At 36.1% G+C, this 18,992-nt stretch overlaps 1 protein-coding gene across 1 annotated transcript in view; it reads left to right on the plus strand.

Annotated features, from left to right (window-relative positions):
- The window catches only part of SPATS2 (spermatogenesis associated serine rich 2), a 133,817-nt gene that overhangs the window by 95,217 nt on the left and 19,608 nt on the right, over window positions 1-18,992 (plus strand). Inside the window, 5 exon segments of the mRNA XM_070621213.1 lie at window positions 4,592-4,671; window positions 8,210-8,318; window positions 9,448-9,497; window positions 14,851-15,112; window positions 16,324-16,503. Of these exon segments, the coding sequence (XP_070477314.1) occupies window positions 4,592-4,671; window positions 8,210-8,318; window positions 9,448-9,497; window positions 14,851-15,112; window positions 16,324-16,503 (681 nt within the window).

Below are 18,992 nucleotides of genomic sequence, written 5' to 3' on the forward strand. Positions count from 1 at the left end.
AGGAACTGTAGGTGTCTTGTTCACCATTGTATCTTGTATCTTTAGTGCCTAGCTTTGCTCATGGTAGGTCCTTACCAAATATGCGTTGCAGGAATTAATTTGGAATCTCAGTAAGGGATCCTTATGTTTTAAAATTTATATTAGAAAAAAGTGCTATTTTCTTTTCTTAACGATCCTTTATAATCAGAACTTTAAAAAATTTTAGTTGTAAAATTTGCGTAACAAAATTTTCCATTTTAACCATTTTTAAGTGTATAGTTCAGTGGCATTAAGTATATTCACATTGTGTGTGCACCCATCACTACTATCCATCTCTACAACTTTTTCATCTTGCAAAACTGAAACTCTTATACCTGTTAAACAGTAATTTGCCATTTCCCTCTTCCCCCTGACGCCCCACCTCCTGGCAACCACCATTCTACTTTCTGTCTCTATTAATTTGACTACTCTAGGTACCTATATAAGTAGAATCATATAGTATTTGTCCTTTTGTGACTGGCTTATTTCACTTAGTATAATGTGTTCACGATTCATCCATATAGCATGTGTCAGAATTTCCTTCCTTTTTAATACTGAAAAATATTCCGTTGTGTATATGTATACCACATTTTGTTTATCCGTTCATCTGACGATGGACACTTGGTTGCTACCACCTTTTGGCTATTGTGAATTATGCTGCTATGAATGTGGGTGTACAAATATTTGTTCAAGTTGCTGGTTTGAGTTCTTCTGTGTGTGTACCCAGAAGTGGAATTGCTAGATCATATGATAATTCTGTGTTTAATTATTTAGGGAACCACCATACAGCTTTCCACAGCAGCTATACCATTTTACATTCCCACCAGCAATGTTTGAGGGTTCCAGTTTCTCCACGTTCTTGCCAAGACTTGCTTTCTTTTTGTTTGTTTGTTTTTTTTAATATATAATATCCATCCTGATAGATGTGAGTATAATCAGATAATTATAAAAAAGATTCAATACAATATTGGTCCTCAGGTAAATTATAAATTAACAACAGAATTAGACTGTGTTTCAAAGCTTAAGATACTTCTTCAAGGTTGGTTTGATATGTGGGATAATCAGACTCAGATATTTTTGTGTCATCCCCAGTGCCTGGAACAACTTTTGCCTGATTTTTGAAGCCAGCAAAAACAATAATTTAAAAACCTGCAGTATTTACAAATATGTCAGTGATACTGTAAATAACATACTTTTTCCAAAATGTTCCTAAATGTGTGCCATTTGAAATAATTCCAAGAAACTTCTGAGATGGTTCCTAATAGAGTGAAATAAATGATAATAAGAAAGCTCAATCTCAAGGGATCCTCATATCCTTTATGAATCTTGCCTGAGAATAGTACTTAACTGCATTTTTCTTTAAAAATTTATTTCTGGGCCGGCTTCGTGGCCAAGTGGTTAAGTTCTCGCGCTCCGCTGTGGCAGTCTGGGGTTTTGCTGGTTTGGATCCTGGACGCGGACATGGCACCGCTCATCAGGCCACGTTGAGGCAGTGTCCCACATGCCACAACTAGAGGGACATGCAACTAGGATATACAACTATGTACCGGGGGGATTTGGGGAGATAAAGCAGAAAAAAAAAATTTATTTCTGATGGAGTATACCTGCTCTTCTACCATAGGATAGATATCAAAAGTTGAGATCCTGCCTTTCCATTTCCTACCAATGGAATTTAGTAAATCTTAGGCTTTCTTTGCTTGAAAAAATAAGAGAATTGTTAAATCACTAAATATCATTGATGGGAATTAAAAATGACTTTCTCTATAATGCTGAGAAGCACTTAAACTCCAGTTCTTTGAAACAGGGTTTTGAATCTACTTGAGTTGTTGGTTTACGTTAAAAGAGGCAATATTAGCTGGTGAATAGACAAGTTAAGATGTTAGATTATTGCTTTCCCTTTTTGGTGAACCCATGATGTAGAATATAAATACAAAATTGGCATTTGTGCGTGGGAGGCTGACTTGTATGGACTATCTCAGTGTCTCTGTTGCCCTCTGGCTTCTGGTTGGGTTTGGCCATTGGGCAGCATAGGCAAGAGATCAGAGGCAGGGAGGAGGGTGAGGTGGGGGTATTTATTCCTCAATCTTTCCTTGAGGGGTCACTGTGGGTTTACCGTGTCCTATGACCAAAGGTCACAGCTACTGTCCCATGGCCCTCTCCACGCCAGATTAAACAAAGATGAAAGAGCCTTCTGTCTCTGGGTTGCAGTAATTGCTCCCTCCATACACCCTCTTAAAACCTTGGGATAGCAATGAACGTTGCTGTTATTAGCCAAGGGTACTGTACTCTATCTTGTGGTTTCCCTACTCTCTGCTAGCGCCTTCGAATATAGTCCCTTTATTAAACTCTCCTCAGATTTCCCACTTTCAGTGTGCCATTTTTTTCCTGCTGGGATCCTAACTGAAATGGCTGCTTTATGCATTTTTAATCATTATCCTAATTAGTATGCCAGATAAACCCTAAAAATACTTATGCTAGTTTGGGGGGGGCAGTAATGGAAGGTGTTTGCAGACATACCCTTTGTTTTCCTTGCACTTTGTTTCATCTAGTGTGTTATTAAAGGATAAATAAATAAATAACACTAAGTAAATAGTGTTAGATGATGTATAAGCTAGTAATAATAATAGTTCATTTAAATATAGACTCCAAAATGATGTTTGTATTCCCTCTTTTCTCTGAGAGACTGGTACTTTGATTCCCTAATGACATTATTGATGTCCTTTGTATCATCTCACTGCTCAGTAATACTTCTTTGGGGAAGGATACTTAATAATATTCAAGTTATATCATTTGGCTAACCTATAAGCAATTCTGAGAAGATTGCTGGATAGTATTTGCTTATAAAGAATTTTCATCTTTATATACTGTCTCTTTTCAATTAATAAAGATAATTGGGAGTTAAACATGTTATGTAGTCGTCTGGAAAACTCAGGCTTACGTACTGAATTGGTGTAAGTGCAACCTGATTTTTCATGTGGGTAACAGTCTTGAAACGCCAGTATCATAGAGGTTAAATCAAACTAATTCATGGTTCATTGGTAATTGTCAAGCATGGTTTCTCTTGGAATAACATAGGGTCTATTCAGATCCTCTTTTCCACTTTTAGTACCAAAATGTTCTTACCATTCTAACTTATAAATTATCAGTCTTCTGTAGCAACTAGGAGGTATTTGAAAACACAGGCTAAAGATTGAGCTTTAAAAGAAGCTTTAATTAAAACACATCTGTAATAATAGCAAAAGAATTTGGAAAGTGTACTAGAATATTACTATGTTTTTTTATACTCCTGTCTTATTCCATTCAGGCAGCTATAACAAAATACCACAGACTGGGTGACTTATAGACAACAGAAATTTGTTTTTCACAGTTCTGGAGGCTGAAAGTCTGAGATCAGAGCACCAACATGGTTGGGTGAGGGTCCTCTTCCCATCATAGAAGTCTGTGATCTCCTCATTATAGACTCAGTGGTGGCAGAGGCTAGGAAGCTCTGTGGAATCTCTTTTATAAGGGCATTAATCCCATTCTCGAGCACTCCACCCTCGTGACCTAATCACTTCCCAAAGACCCCACCTACTAATACCATCACTTTTGGGGGTGAGGATTTCAACATAGGAATTTGAGGGGACACAAGGATTCAGACCATAGCACCCTCTTTTTTCAAAATTTCCCCTTTTACTTGCTTTGTTGAAATTCTAACCCCCAAGCTACTCCCAAGTACAGTGCCTGGATCAGCAATGTTAATAACCACCTAGGAGTAAAAATGTCAGGCCACAGGCCAGACTACTAAATGAATGCCTGCATTTTAACCTAAGATTCCCCAGATGATATGTATACACGTCAGAATTTGAGAAGCACTCTAGCCATTTCCTGGGATTTAAAACAAAATTGTCATGTGTTAAAGCTGAGGTAATTTATTGATTACATAGTCACAGGTAAAGAAACTGATTAAATTTGCAGATAGCCTTTTCTTTATCAGTATTAGGAAACCAAACTCTTTTGTGTTCAATCATATTGAACTAAGTTTTCTCATATTGTGCTGGTAATGTAAACTCAAGTATATTGTGTTGTCAAGAATTATATTGGGGACACAAACATGAATGTATTCATGAAGTTCATAGTTTAAGAACGTGATGTGTGTGGTGCAGTCTGCAAGATGGCAGTTACTTTCATGTGTTATTATTAATCCTACAGAAGCTCTCATTTTCACTCATATTTCATATTCATTAGTGTTAAATTTTACTTTGAGGAGCTATTGTAACATTTTTGGTGGAGCTTTTAAATTAAGATAGAATAGTTAACAAAGATATCAAAGATTACTGGACAGTCTAGTATATTGATGTGCTTAGTGTTTTTCTCAACCTGTGACAGTTTCTAGAAAATCAAATTTTATTTTATAATTTTAACTAAAAATGTAGTTATAGGTTATCTGTATAATACAATTTGCGAATAGCAGCTCAGTTGTTGTTAACTGCTTTTGGGAGGAAAGCAAGTGATCTTGGCCCTCCTATTTGAGAGATGAATTACGTGTTAGTTGGATCATGTTGAACATATTTTTCCCTTCTCATTCTTTCAGATTCATCAGGATTCATTTTTGATTTGCAGTCCAATACTGTATTGGCCCAGGGAGGAGCTTTTGAAAACATGAAAGAGAAGGTATGACTAGTTGCTATGGATAGTAAACTTGAATATCGTTGTAAAATTTAGGTACTAATACAATCAGTGGCTACACAAACGCATTAAGAAAGTGAAATTTTAAGGACAAAACACAGTGCCACTATATATCAGAGTAACTACCATGAAGGTTTTGAGGAATCAGAGCCTATTAGTGCAAACATGGTTTTCTTTGCATAGTTCCATATATATTCATTTTAAATTATCTTGAAGACATCTTAATATGAATTAATTAAATAATATTAGAAAAAATATTTACATGGCTAGCTGTCTGTCTCATTTGGCAGCATTCTTTAAGGAACAATCTGAGCAGCATCCTCCCATTCACTTGAAGAGCATTCTTAAGTCTAGGAGACTTCAAAGCAACCAGGGAAATAGGTTTTCGAAGTGATATTCCTTTGGAAGAAAACCAGATGTTTTTAGTTATATAACCCCTCATGAGCTATATTGAGAAAAACATAAAACAAAAGCTTTATGTGCTTTCTCTGTCTTATAAAAAAAGTTTTTGTTGATTATGGAGTCATAGCTATATATTGGTTCAATAATACAAACATTTTCACATTTTAAGTTATCAGAATCTTACCTTTATTATTGAATCTGTAAGTTTTGCCTAATGTCTATTGTTTAGTGATCAGTGCTAAATTTTTTGGTCATCTCAAAATCTCAAAAATGTATATTACAACTTAGCCTTCTTTGGATTATAGATTATATACCTTCCTACTTGTTTGGTGTTAAACCTTACCATTTTTCAGTTAAGCCTGAAACAAGAAAGCACAGAATGATAGGAAAGCAAGTGTACTAAAAAAGGCTTAGCTTCTAATACAGACTCTGCTTATTACTTGGAGAAGATGCTTTAGGGGCCGGCCCAGTGGTGCAGTGGTTAAGTTCATACGTTCCGCTTCTTGACGGCCTGGGGTTCACCAGTTCAGATCCTGGGTGCAGACATGGCACCACTTGGCAAAAAGCCATGTTGTGGCAGGCGTCCCACGTATAAAGTAGAGGAAGATGGGCATGGATGTTACCTCAGGGCCAGTCTTCCTCAGCAAAAAGAGGAGGATTGGCAGTAGTTAGCTCAGGGCTAATCTTCCTCAAAAAAAAAAAAAATGCTTTACTTCTCTTTATCTATAAAAGCACTTGCTTTTCAAGTAGCATGGCTAGATAACCTGAAAAAATTCCTGATATAAAATACCTAGAAATACAGAATGAAAAATAACATGCATCATTTTCAGTGCATAGCTGAACATAAGAAGTAAAGAAATCCCTGGGGGATAAAAATGCAGAGGGAACTAAAAACCAGAGTGGTAAACCTAAGCTTAGGTAACTTTGACGTGTTTTTCCAGTCTCAGTAACAAATGGGTTTTACCACATAGGGTTCTGAAACCCAAGGCTTGTCCTGGGTTAAGAATTAGAGCTGAGATCTTATATACGATTGAGACCCTAAAAATATTTCACCTTCAGGGAAAAGGTGAACTAGAAAAACATCTTCCCAGTGACTTTTGAACACAGTAGGCTTACTGTACATGTTTAGAGGGATATATTTAAAGGACAAAGAGAAACGCAAATAAATCTTAAATTTTACTCAATATTTTATCAGTAGTAATATTATATCACAGGGTTATTAATATTATTTTATGAATATTGTAGAATAAAACAAATCAATAAATAATTTAACATTTTAAGAACTTAAAACTTTTAATTTAGAGAAAAGAGATACATGTTTAAAATCATGTAAGAAAAAGCCTTTTAGTATTGTATTTGAAATGAAGATGTCAGTATGAACTCATGTTGTAAAAAACAAAATCTCCTGGCTCTATCCAATGAAAGGACCTAGAAATAATGACTCCCCAGTAGCAATAAACACATCTAGCTCTTAGATCTTGGTTTCTAACTACCATTCCCTACCAAAAAGAACCAGGTCTTGGAGAAATAGGCAATTTCACGTTGTGCAGTAAGACAAGAAATGAAAATTATAAGGATTGGGAAGGAAGAAAAAAAAATGCTATAATTTATAGACAATACAATTATCTACATAGAGAAACCAAGAAAGCAACAAATTATTAGGAATAATAGTTCATCAAGGTTGCTGGATATAAAATTGATATACAAAAATGAAAACAGAATATGCAATTATTGTAAATTGTATACTTTTAATCTCAAAAAATATAAAATACCTTAAGAATAAATCTGACAAAATTGGCATACCTATTTTAAAAAGCAGTTTGGCATTACCTAATGAATTTGTAGATGCCCTACTATTCAGGAATTGATAATACTGGTTATATACAATAGAGACATTCTCACTGTTCACAGAAGACCCGATTTCTTTTTTATTGCTCATAATGTGCTAAACATTGTTTTAGGCACTGAGAAGTCAGCAGTAAATAAGCATAGGAATGTTCATTACAGCATTTTTCATAGTAGTCAAACATTGGAAACAATATAAGTGTTCATCAACAGGAAAATGAATAAATTGGCTATATTCATACAATGGAAATGCTATGTAGCAATTAAAATAAATGAATAAGAGATGCATTTATCAACATCTAAAAATCTAAAAAACAATATTATGTGAAAAAGGAGATTGAATGTAGACCTGTATGATAATACTTATGTAATGGAAAGCAATAGTATACATTGCCTGTAGATACATACATACATCATAAAAGTGCAAAAACGTGTCAAACTGACACCAAATCCAAGACAGAAATCTCTGGGGTGAGGAGGGGAATAGGATTTATGAGGGACTTCATGGGGCTTCAATTGCATCTATTTTATTTTATTAAACTGGCTGTCAGCATAGTGAGTGTTCATTATATTTTGTAGGCTTGAAATAGTTTATAGTAATTTAAAGATTTTATTTTTCCTTTTTCTCCCCAAAGTCCCCCGGTCCGTAGTTGTGTATTTTTAGCTGTGGCATGTGGGATGCCGCCTCAGCATGGTTTGATGAGCGGTGCCATGTCCGCGCCCAGGATTCGAACCAGCGAAACCCTAAGCTGTTCAAGCTGAGCATGCAGACTTAACCACTCAGCCACGGGGCTGGCCCCCAGTTTATAATAATTTAAATTATCTCTACAGATTATCTTTATGGTGTTGTTATACAATTAAATAATATAAAGTAAAAATGTTTTGAAAAATGCTATAGAAAAATCTGGCTTGTTATTGTTAATGGTTCATTAAGCTTTCCATCTTTTTCTACAGTATGCTAAAAATGAGGAAACTGGTGCTAAATTAATACCTGGTACCTAAATTAAACCACCCTTTCTTGAAATAAAATCTAGCACATACCTTCTATTTCTAGAAATGTTCTGTTTTTCTAAGTTTTAAAATTAATTTTTTATGTGCTATCACTCATCTATTAATCATTCCCAGTGAGATGGTTGTATCCACTCTCATTGACAGTACAAAGGGGTGCATACTGTTAAAAATGAAATGTCACTCTTTCTGTTATTCTCCATAATAGGCCTCAGTTGCCAAATGACCTACTGATGGTAGAATTAAATGGCCCTGTCATCTTTTCCAGATAAATGCAGTGCGTGCAATTGTTCCCAACAAGAGCAACAATGAAATCATCCTGGTTTTGCAGCACTTTGATAATTGCGTGGACAAAACAGTACAAGCGTTCATGGAAGGTAGTCTAGTTCAGTTTTTTATAAGTTTGTATTTGTTCAAATAGGAGCTGCTGCAGACTTCTATAACATGTATTTAGCAATCTGGTGTTTCACAGATGATGTAGCATGGTAACATAATACCTCATGATAACATGCTGTTTTTTTTAAGATATCCCTTAAAGATACCTCTTTCAGCCCTAGAGATAGCTCATTCATAAGCTATGTGATATCTAGAATAAGAGATAAGCTGAGAAAACCCTATCATTTTACTCAAAATGTTCTCTAATGGTATTTAAGGAGAAATCATATGGCCAGTGGTTAAGGGACTTGATTGGAGTTGGGTTGAATAAGAATTTAAGAAACTCTTAATGACAAAGCAGTGATTCAGTGGCCCAGCAAGAGATGGCTTATTCAAGGATTCAACATTCTCTTCCAGGCTCCAACACCATTTAGTTTGGCTCCATCAAGTGATTCAATTGTATAGGTTTGAGTTTGCTTATCTAACGTATAGAAGAATGATGGCTTAGCCAAGCCTTCAGATTTAGCGTTGAGATGTGTTTTATAAACTTCTTTCCACATAACTTGTTTGAGAAAAACTTGTCTTGAAGCTGTTACATCATTGAACAGTGATGTCGGGTTAGGTCTCCCTATTTCTCTTTTTTTGAATTTGCCAGGATAGAACGAACAGGTCCAAATACTGTAAGGTTTTTCTTCATCATCATCTGTTTTCTTTATAATGTTAGTATTTGGGTTTAGAGTAGTGCACAGCTCTCTCTAAAACAGCATAGCCAAGGTCATGTGTCATCTTCTGGAGGAGAAGGGATGGCATATTTGTCTGAAACCAGCCATCTTTGTATTCAGTCTAAGCTATATAAATACAACAATCTTCAAAATGGCCAGGCTACATTAGGCTCTTCTTGGAAGAACTTACTGAGGAAATTATATAGAGAAGTGGGATCCAGTTGGGCAGGTATTCCAAATAGTAAGCATGACCTGATTGTCTTGTTACATTAGCTCAGACACTTGAACCTTAACTTTTCCTGTTAAGAACTTTGGAAATTATTCAGCAATTACAAAATGCAGTGACACTAATTCCTGCTTGACCATGCATGTAGTCAGAGAGAAAATCTGTAATTGATTTCTCTTACAGGTAGTGCCAGTGAAGTCCTCAAAGAATGGACAGTAACAGGCAAGAAAAAGGTAAAAATGAATTAAACTTAAAAGAATGATATTAATATTTGTATTATAAAAAAATTTAAGCTCTGCAAAAGTATTTGAAAGAAAAGATTTACATATGCATCTTCAGTTCACCTGGTTAAAAAATGTCTTCTGTGACATTGAAACACATCTGTGTACATAGAATACCACACAGTCTTCTCCATGTGATTTAAGGCAGGAAACAGAATTACTTTGCCGTGGTGCAGTTGCTGAGGGGATATTAATATTAGACAGGGATGAAACAAGAGAGCTTGTCAAGGAACACAGAGCTCCTCTAGAGAAAGTGATCTAGTCCAGTGGTTTTCAACATCATTTTTATCATAGATCAGTTAAAATAGTTCAGATTTTTAGGTCAGCCAACTGTGGTGTTGTCTCTGATATTAATGAGCTTTGACTTAAAACCTAAAGAAGGGCTTTGCTACTATTAGCTGTGCAGAGGTGTTTGTTGGCCACTTGTATATCTTTTTTGGAGTCCTTTGCCCATTTTTTAACCAGATTGTTTTGTTGTTGTTGAGTTTTAGGAGTTCTCTCTGTATTCTAGATATTAATCCCTTATCAGATATGATTAGCAAATATTTTCTCCCATTCTGTAGGTTGCCTTTTTACTCTATTGATGTAGCATCTTTTGAAGTACAAAAGTTTTTAATTTTCGTCCAGTCTAATTTGTTTATTTTTTCCTTTATCTGTGCCTTTGGTGTCATGTGCAAGAAATTACTGCCAAATCCAATGTCCTGAAGCTTTTGTCCTACATTTTCTTCTAAAGGTTTTATTGTTTTAGGTCTTATAGTTAGTAGAGTTTTGATCCATTTTGAGTTAATTTTTTGTATGTGGTGTTAGGTAAGGGTCCAATTTATTCTCTTATATGTGAGTATCCAGTTTTCCCAGCACCATTTGTTGCCAAGACTGTCCTTTCCCTATTGAATGGTCTTGGCACCCTTGTCAAAAAACATTTGACCATATATATGAGAGTTTATTTCTTAGCTCTCTATTATGTGTCATTGGTCTGTATGTTTGTTTTTATGCCAGCACCACATTTTTTTGATTACTGTAACTTTGCAGTAAATTTTGAAATCAGGAAGTATGAATCCTCCAGTTTTGTTGTTTTTCAGGATTGTTTTGGCTGTTTGGGGTTCCTAGAGATTCCATATGAATTTTAGGATGGGCTTTTCTGTTTCTGCAAAAGACGTTATTGGGATTTTGATAGGGATTGCATTGAATCTGTAGATCACTTTGGGTGGTATTGACATTTTAACAATATTAAATCTTCCAATCCATGAACATGGAATGTGTTTCCATTTATTTATGTCTTCTTTAATTTTTATCACCAGTGTTTTATAGTTTTTATTGTTCAAGTCTTTCACTTCCTTGGTTAAGTTAATTCCTAAGTATTTTATTTTTGATGCTATTGTAAATGGAATTGTTTTTGTAATTTTCTTTTCAGATTGTCCATTCATGTATAGAAATGCAACTTTTGGGCTTTTTTTATTTTTGTGTTTTTACTTTGTATCCTGCTACTTCACTAAATTTGTATATTAGTTCTAACAGGTTTTTTGTGAAATCTTTGGAGTTTTCTACATATAAGATCAAATCATCTGCAAACAGAGATAATTTTTGCTTTTTTCTTTCTAACTTGGATGCCTTTATTTCTTTTTCTTGCCTGATTGCCCCAGGTAGAATTTTCAGTACTGTGTTGAACAGATGTGGCTAAAGTGAGCGTCCTTGCCTTGTTCTTGATCTTTGAAGAAAACTTTTCAATGTTTCACCATTTTTCACTGTGGGTTTTTCATATATGGCTTTTTATTATGTTGAGGTAGTTTTCTTCTATTCCCAGTTTTTTTAGTGCTTTTATCGTGAAATTATGTTGAATTTTGTCCCATGCTTTTTCTACATCAATTGAGATGATCCTGTGTTTGGGTTTTTTCCTTCATTTTGTTAATGTGGTGTATTACATTGATTGATTTTCTTATGTTGAACCATCCTTGCATTCCAGGAATAAATCCAACTTGGTTGTGATGTATAATCCTTTTAATATGCTGCTGAATTTGGCTTGGGAGTATTTTCTTGAGGATTTTTGCATCAGTGTTGATAAGGGATATTGGTTTGTAGCTTTCTTCGCTTATAGTGCCTTTGTCTGGATTAGGTATCAGGGTAAAATGCTGGCCTCAGAAGGAGTTTAAAAGTGTGCCCTCCTCTTCAATTTTTTGGAAAATTTTGAGAAGAATTGGTGTTAGTTCTTCTGTAAATGTTTGCTAGAATTCACCAGTGAAGTCATTGAGTCCAGGGCTTGCTTTGTCAGGAGATTTTTGATTACTGATTCAATCTTAGTAGTTATAAGTCTATTCAGATTTTCATTTTCTTCATGATTTAGTCTTGGTAGGTTTTGTTTTTCTAAGAATTTGTCCATTTCATCTAGGTTATCCAATTTGTTGGCATACAGTTGTTCATAGTACTCTTTTAATCCTTTTTATTTCTGTAGAATTGAGAGTAATGTCCTCACTTTCATTTCTGACTTTATCAATTTGAATCTTCTTTTTGTTTTAGTCCATCTACCTAACGGTTTGTCAGTTTTGTTGATCTTTTTGAAGAACTAGCTTCTGGCTGTAAATTTCCCCCTTAGCACAACTTTCACTACATCCTATAAGTTTTAGTAGGTTGTGTTTTCATTTTCATTCATCTCTAAGTGATTTCTAATTTCCCTTGTGAGTTCTTCTTTGATCATTTTGTTACTTTAAAATGTGTTGTTTACTTTCCCCAATATTGAATTTTCCAGTTTTCCTTCTGTTACTGATTTCTAACTTCATCCCGTGTGGTCAGAGATGATACTTTGTATGATATTGATAGCTATTTTTAAAAATCTGTTGAGACTTTGTGGCGTAACGTGTGATCTATCCTGGAAAATGTCCCATGTGCACTTGAGGAACATGTGTATGCTGTTTTTGGGTAGAGCAGTATCTGTATATGTCTGTTGGATCTAGTTTGTCTATTATCTTATTTAAATCCTTTATTTCTTTACTTACCTTTTGTCTGGTTGTTCTGTCCATTATTGTGAGCAGGATTTTGAAGTCTCCAAGTATTGTTGTAGAGCTGTCTATTTCTGCCTTCAATTCGGTCAATTACTGCTTCATCTATTTTGATGGTCTCTCATTAGGTGTGTAAATGTTTATAATTGTTACATCTTCTTGCTGTATTGAACGTTTTATTAATATATAATGTCCTCCTTTGTTTCTTGTAACCTTTTTTTATTTAATGTCTATTTTTATCTGATATGTGTCAGTCTCTTTGGGTTCATCTTACTTGGAGTTTTTTAAAGCTTCTTGGATGTTTATATTCATGTCTTCCATCAAATTTGGGAAGTTTTCGGCCATTATTTCTTTAAATATTCTTTCTTTGTCTTCCTTTCTCTAACTCCTAGGACTTCCTTGATGCGTATATTGGTCTGCTTGATGGTGTCCCACAGGTCCCTGAGGCTCTGTTCATGTCAGTCGTTTTTCTTTCTGTTCCTCAGGCTCAATAATTTCTGTTGTCCTATCTTCAAGTTCACTGATTCTTTTTTTCTGCCTGCTCACATCTGCCTTTAATCCTTCTAGTGATTTTTTTTTCATTTCAGTTATTGTACTTTTCAGCTCCAGAATTTCTTCTTAGTCCTTTTTAGGTTTTCTCTTTTTTATTGATATTTCCATTTTGTTTATATTTCATTTTCTTTATCCACATCTTCCTTTTGTTCTTTGAGCATCTTTAAGACAGTTATCTGTCTTTGTCTTTGTCTAGTATATCGGCTCTCAGGTCTTTTTCAGAGACAATTTCTCTTGATTTGTTTTTTTCCTTTGAATGGGCCATACTTTCCTGTTTCTTTGTGTGCCTTATGATTTTTCTGTTGAAAACCAGACAGCTAAGTCTAATAATGTGGTAACTGTGGAAATTAAATTCTCCCCCTTCCTTGGGCTTTGCTGTATTTTTGTTATTGCTTTTGGTGTTTTTTTGTTTTTGTTTTTTTTTTCTTAAGAATTGGCACCTGAGCTAACATCTGTTGCCAATCTTTTTTTTCTTTTTTCTTCTTCTCCCCAAAGCGCCCCAGTGCATAGTTGTATATTCTAATTGTGAGTGCCTCTGGTTGAGCTATGTGGGATGCTGCCTCAGCATGGCCTGATGAGCAGTGCCATGTCCACACCCAGGATCTGAACTGGCGAAACTCTGGGCTGCCAAAGCGGAGTGCATGAACTTAACCACTTGGCCATGGGGCCTGCCCTTTGGTTTTGTTTTTTTAATTGCTGTAAGCTGTCTCTGTACCTAAGGTCAGCCTGGGGTGTACACTTAAGGTCTTTTCTGAGCCTTTGCCTGGGCATATGTGGTCACTTTCAAATTTTTCTCATATCTGTAGTTGTTTTTGAATGTCCTGGTATTTAATATCTGACTCCAAAAGGGGGGAAAAGAGAAAAATGAAGTGAAAGGGAAGAACACTGACTCCTTAATTCCCCTGGAAGCTACTTCAGCCAGAGGAGGAGGGGCTGGCAACATTAGGAGGAGGTGCAACAACAATGACAGCCTGCCTCTTTGTTTGTACTGTTTGATCAAATGCAGCAGTCAGCGATCAGAGCACAGATCCCCAATATTTGTAGGAGAGGGTCCTTTTTGCCTATCCTGGCTCCCACAAGCTGTGTGCAGGCTGCTCCAGGAACCGATGCACAGCTGCTTGTCTCCTGGCTGAGGTGGGGTAGCTGCTACTGTGCTAAGAGCTGAAATTGACCAGAATTAACCACAATTTGCTTCCAAGTTGTCCCTAGGAAATTGCAAGCCTTCATTAGATTCCAGAGTTCCAAATTAGTTACACCATACAGATTCTGCCCGTGCATTGTTGTCTAGGTGCAGAGACAGATTCCTGATGCTGCCTCCTCTGCCATCTTCCTAGAATCCTCTGCAGTGCAGTTTTAATTTATGTCTCTTATTCGACTGGGGTTGCACTTCATTCCATATATTTATATCCTATACTATTTTTTCTATTGGGTTATTGTTTGCTTTTTGTTAGAGCTCCGTATATACTTAGCTGTTTGTATATAAGTTGCACATATTTTTCATATTTTGTAATTTATCTTTTGATTTTGCTTATTGTGGGCTTTGCCATGTGTAAATTTTCTATATTTATGTGTTTGAGTTTATCCAAAGTATTTTACATAGTTAGTTTAGTCAGTAGTTCAACATGTACAAAAGTATGTTCAACTTTTGCAAGAGGATATGAGAAATTGGTAACATTGATTGCTTCGGGGTAGCTACAGTTACCTCTCTGGGTTATGGGGGTCTTCTTTTTCTTTTCTTTTTTCAAATCTTTAATAACCATTAGAACAAAAAGAAGAAAAGCAAACCAAAACCTACAGCAGAAGCAAGCAACAATATCCCAGATTCCAGTAAATCGGTTTCCATTCAAGAGGAGCAGTCTGCACCTTCCTCAGAGAAAGGTGGTATTAATGGTTACCATGTCAATGGTGCCATCAATGATACTGAGTCTGTGGACTCACTCAGTGAAGGTATGGAGACGCTTTCAGTAGATGCTAGAGAATTGGAGGACCCTGAGTCAGCCACGCCAGATGTGTTGGAAAGAACAGGTGAGTTTATTAACAGATCTTTGAAAAGTTACATTTTGTTGAAAAATACAGAGACTTCCTGGTTGAGAAAGCATCAATAAATTAAATCTAGTTAGTCTTTTACTTTTGGGGTTTTGTTACTTCTTATGTGAAAGAGTCGCATTTTGCAGTTATCAAAGGCCTAGAAAAATATAATTCTTGTTCCATTGTCTCATATTTAATTTTAGTCTAAATCAGTCTGATGGAAATCTAACTTAATAGTCCCTTAGTACTTAGATCATAAGATCATGTTTTTTTAATTGCACACTTACTGAGAAAAATGTTGATGTTGATATTATTCTAAGACCCAGCACAATGAGGAATATATAATAATAACTGTAATCCCGTTGCTTTCATGAGACGTAGACTGTTGGTTTTTATAGTCTCACATTTGTTTTCTAGTGAAGAGTTAAGATTAGTGTTAGTTATAAATGCATGTATTTTGTAAGCATTTCGGTTTGTTTTATTAACCATTTTGTTGAGGGCTCTGGGAAGATATTGGGAATCTCTCTTTTAAAATAGTTTTTTAAATGACTTGTTTGTTGATGCAGCTCCCCTTGCTCTGTTACTGCTAGCCTTAAAAACATAATGCCAGTTCAAGAATTATGCTGTACTTTTTAGATGTTCTTTGATTGATTAGTTCGCACACAAACAAAAAGGCTCAGTGAAAAATATAGCACCTAAACTGACTTCAAACAGACCAGTGATGATGGCTTCCTTTTTTTTTCTGAGCTAGCTTTCCTTTCATTTCCTTACTCTTTGCCCTTTCTATTCCCTAAAGCTTTTAAAACTCTTCTTTTCTTGGGACAGCGTAAAACTCTTTTTTCCTCAACATAACTTACAGAAGCTAGCAGAAGTTGGTGATGTTGACTGTCTTCACCTCCTTGTGCCCAGAACTACAAGGAAGCTACCAAGGTACAGGGACTGAGCTAGGCTGCCTAGAGCTGGGTTAGCACAGGCTCCTCCTCATCTTCACTCAAGATGCCGCCTAGGGCTAAGCCAGATGCTGCTGATAGCCTCGTCCAACTGACTCTACTCTTTGATCTATTTTGTCAGTTGATTTTGTTCACAGCCTTTTAAGAGGCATAGTTTTGCCTCAAACATTTTTAAATTTTTTCTTTGTGTGTACTTAAGACTGCTTGATTGATTACCTGTAAATTTTGCTCTAAAATACTGGCCTCTTTCTTTGACAGAATCCATGCTGGAGAATGGTGTCTCTGATTTTGAGTCAAAGTCTTTGGCTATGCACTCTACTCAGAATTTTCAACAAAATAGGAATGCTGCCAAGTCCCTCTCAAGACCTACCACTGGACTTCAGTTTTCAAATCTGGGGATAGAAGATGTTCCGCTCTCCTCCACCAACAAAAAGTTAGGTAAATCAGAGGCCTCCGTTTGAGAGAAAATAAAAAATGTGTGTTTTTGACTAAAGAGGGCAGATTATCTCTTTGTTCCCATAGATAAGGTCTCTGAAGGGCAGCAGGTAATATTTTTTCTGTTTTCTAGGCAGTGACTACTCTGCCCTTCCCTAATTCTGTGTACACAGTTGGAGTTAGATAGTGGTTTAGATGCTGTGCAGTCTTGTTACAATGATGGGGCTCCTTTTGTGAATGAAAGTCAAACGACTGCCAGGGTGACTTTCCTACTAATGTTAACCTGTTTCTTTTATTTGCTTTACTGCAACATTTTTGTGCTGTTTCCTTCATTTTTACCTTCTGATTGACTCAACAGTAAAAAGCGCTGCCATCTCTGATATGACATTTTAAAGAAATATTTTCATTTCTCTTCACAACTTCATGCTCTTACTGATATCTGTCAGACTCCAATTTTAAACAAGGTCATTTTCTCTTAAGTACTTAGCATTGACTGATGGTAGCTCTTTGCTTTATTTTTTTATGATTATTATTAACTATAATAATCATTTAAGGGGCCGGCCCTGTGGCCTAGTGGTTAAGTTCACGTACTCCACTGCAGTGGCCCAGGGTTTCGCCAGTTCACATCCTGGGCGTGGACATGGCACTGCTCCTCAGGCCACATTGAGGCGGCGTCCCACATGCTACAACTAGAAGGACCTGCAGCTAAGATATACAACTGTGTACTAGGGGGATTTGGGAAGATAAAGCAGAAAAAAAAAAGATCAGCAACAGTTGTTAGCTCAGGTGCCAATCTTTAAAAAAAAAAAATCATTTAAGGGGCTGGCCCTGTGGCCAAGCGGTTAAGTTTGCATGCTCCACTTCAGTGGCCCAGGGTTTTGCCAGTTCGGATCCTGGGCACAGACATGGCACCGCTCATCAAGCCATGCTGAGGTGGCATCCCACATGCCACAACTAGAAGGACCCACAACTAAAAGTATGCAACTATGTACCGGGGGGCTTTGGGGAGAAAAAGGAAAAATTTTTAAAAATCTTAAAAAAAAATCATTTAAATAATAGAGATAATAGCCCCTCTGAGTGTCATACATCTAGGCATGGTGGTCCACTCCACTAAATAAATGAAACATAGAAATGTAAAAGACACTTGTAACCTGTTGCTCTTTATTGAGTTATTTATTCCACATGAGCTAAATTTAATTAATGAAGCTCTCCTTTTTCATCTTTCTAGCATAAACCCTCAGCTTGGTGCAGAAGAGTAAGTCTGAGAATATTCAGGCAAGCAAAAATAAAAGCACAAGGCTTGAAAGCTTTTAGGTAGATTTTAAAAGAAATCAAGTTGAGATGAGGAAGAAGTTAAATAAAAAATTGAAAATTTGTATCTTGGCACATTATATACTTTTTAGACCCATGGTTGCAGCTATCAATTGTATATGTAACTTTGACATTGGTGAATATAGGAAGGTTAATAGAATTCTTGGAAACGGTTGAAATGTGTTGGGTAGGTAAATGTATTTCATCTTTATCTACAAAGTTGGGTTACCCACATATGATGCTTCAAACTATGCTACAGATAGAGAGCTTTATCAACTCTGTAATATCTGTATGGTGAATTATGTTCTACTAAATGCTGTCGTTTAGAGAGTTTTGAAAATTTGGTACCTATTCAAATAGTTTTTTTTTTTTTTTTTTTTTGGTCTTTTTTTCTCTGTGTATCATTTAGTTTTGAATAGTTGCTAAAATTGCTTTCTTCAAATTCGTTAATCTTTTTTTTAGCAGTTTCTAATCTGCTGCTAATCCCATCCGGTGCATTTTTCATCTCAGACATTGTTTTTTATCTCAAGAGGTTCGCTTGGGTCTTTTAAAATATCTTCCATGTCTCTCCTTAATGTGCTTATGCTTTCCTCTCCCTTCTTGAACATATGAAGTATCTGATTATATTAGCTGTTTTGATGTCCTTATCTACTTGATTTTACATCTGTGTCATTTCTGCATCTGCTTCTGTTAATTGATTTTTCTCTCCATTATTGGACATATTTTTCTGCTTCTTTGTATGCCTAGTAATTTTTTTATTGGATGCCAGATACTGTGAGTTTTGCTCTGTTGATTTCTAGATATTTTTGTATTTTGTTAAATGTCCTTGTGATTTGTTCTGAGACTCTTACTTGGACGTAGTTTGAGGCTGCTGTTAAGCTTCGTAGGTAGAACTAGAGCAGCCTTTCGTCTAGAGCTAATTCTGCCTCATGACCAAGGCAGCACCCTTCCAAGCGCTGCGCCTGCTGCCCCGCTCTGGCTGGCGGGAACATTAAATACTCCTGGCCTGGGGGAGCTCTAGGAGTTGTTCCCCCTGCTCCTTTCCAGTGGGTCTTTTACTGTCTCGGGTAGTCTCCTCATAGCTGTGCACTGAGAATCCTCTGAAGATCTCTGTACAACTCTCTCCTCTCTGTGTAGCTCTCTCCTCTCCATATTCTGCCCTGAGAATTTTAGCCACCTTG

This window comes from Equus przewalskii, chromosome 5 (genome assembly GCF_037783145.1).
Source record: "Equus przewalskii isolate Varuska chromosome 5, EquPr2, whole genome shotgun sequence".
NCBI lineage: Eukaryota > Metazoa > Chordata > Mammalia > Perissodactyla > Equidae > Equus > Equus przewalskii.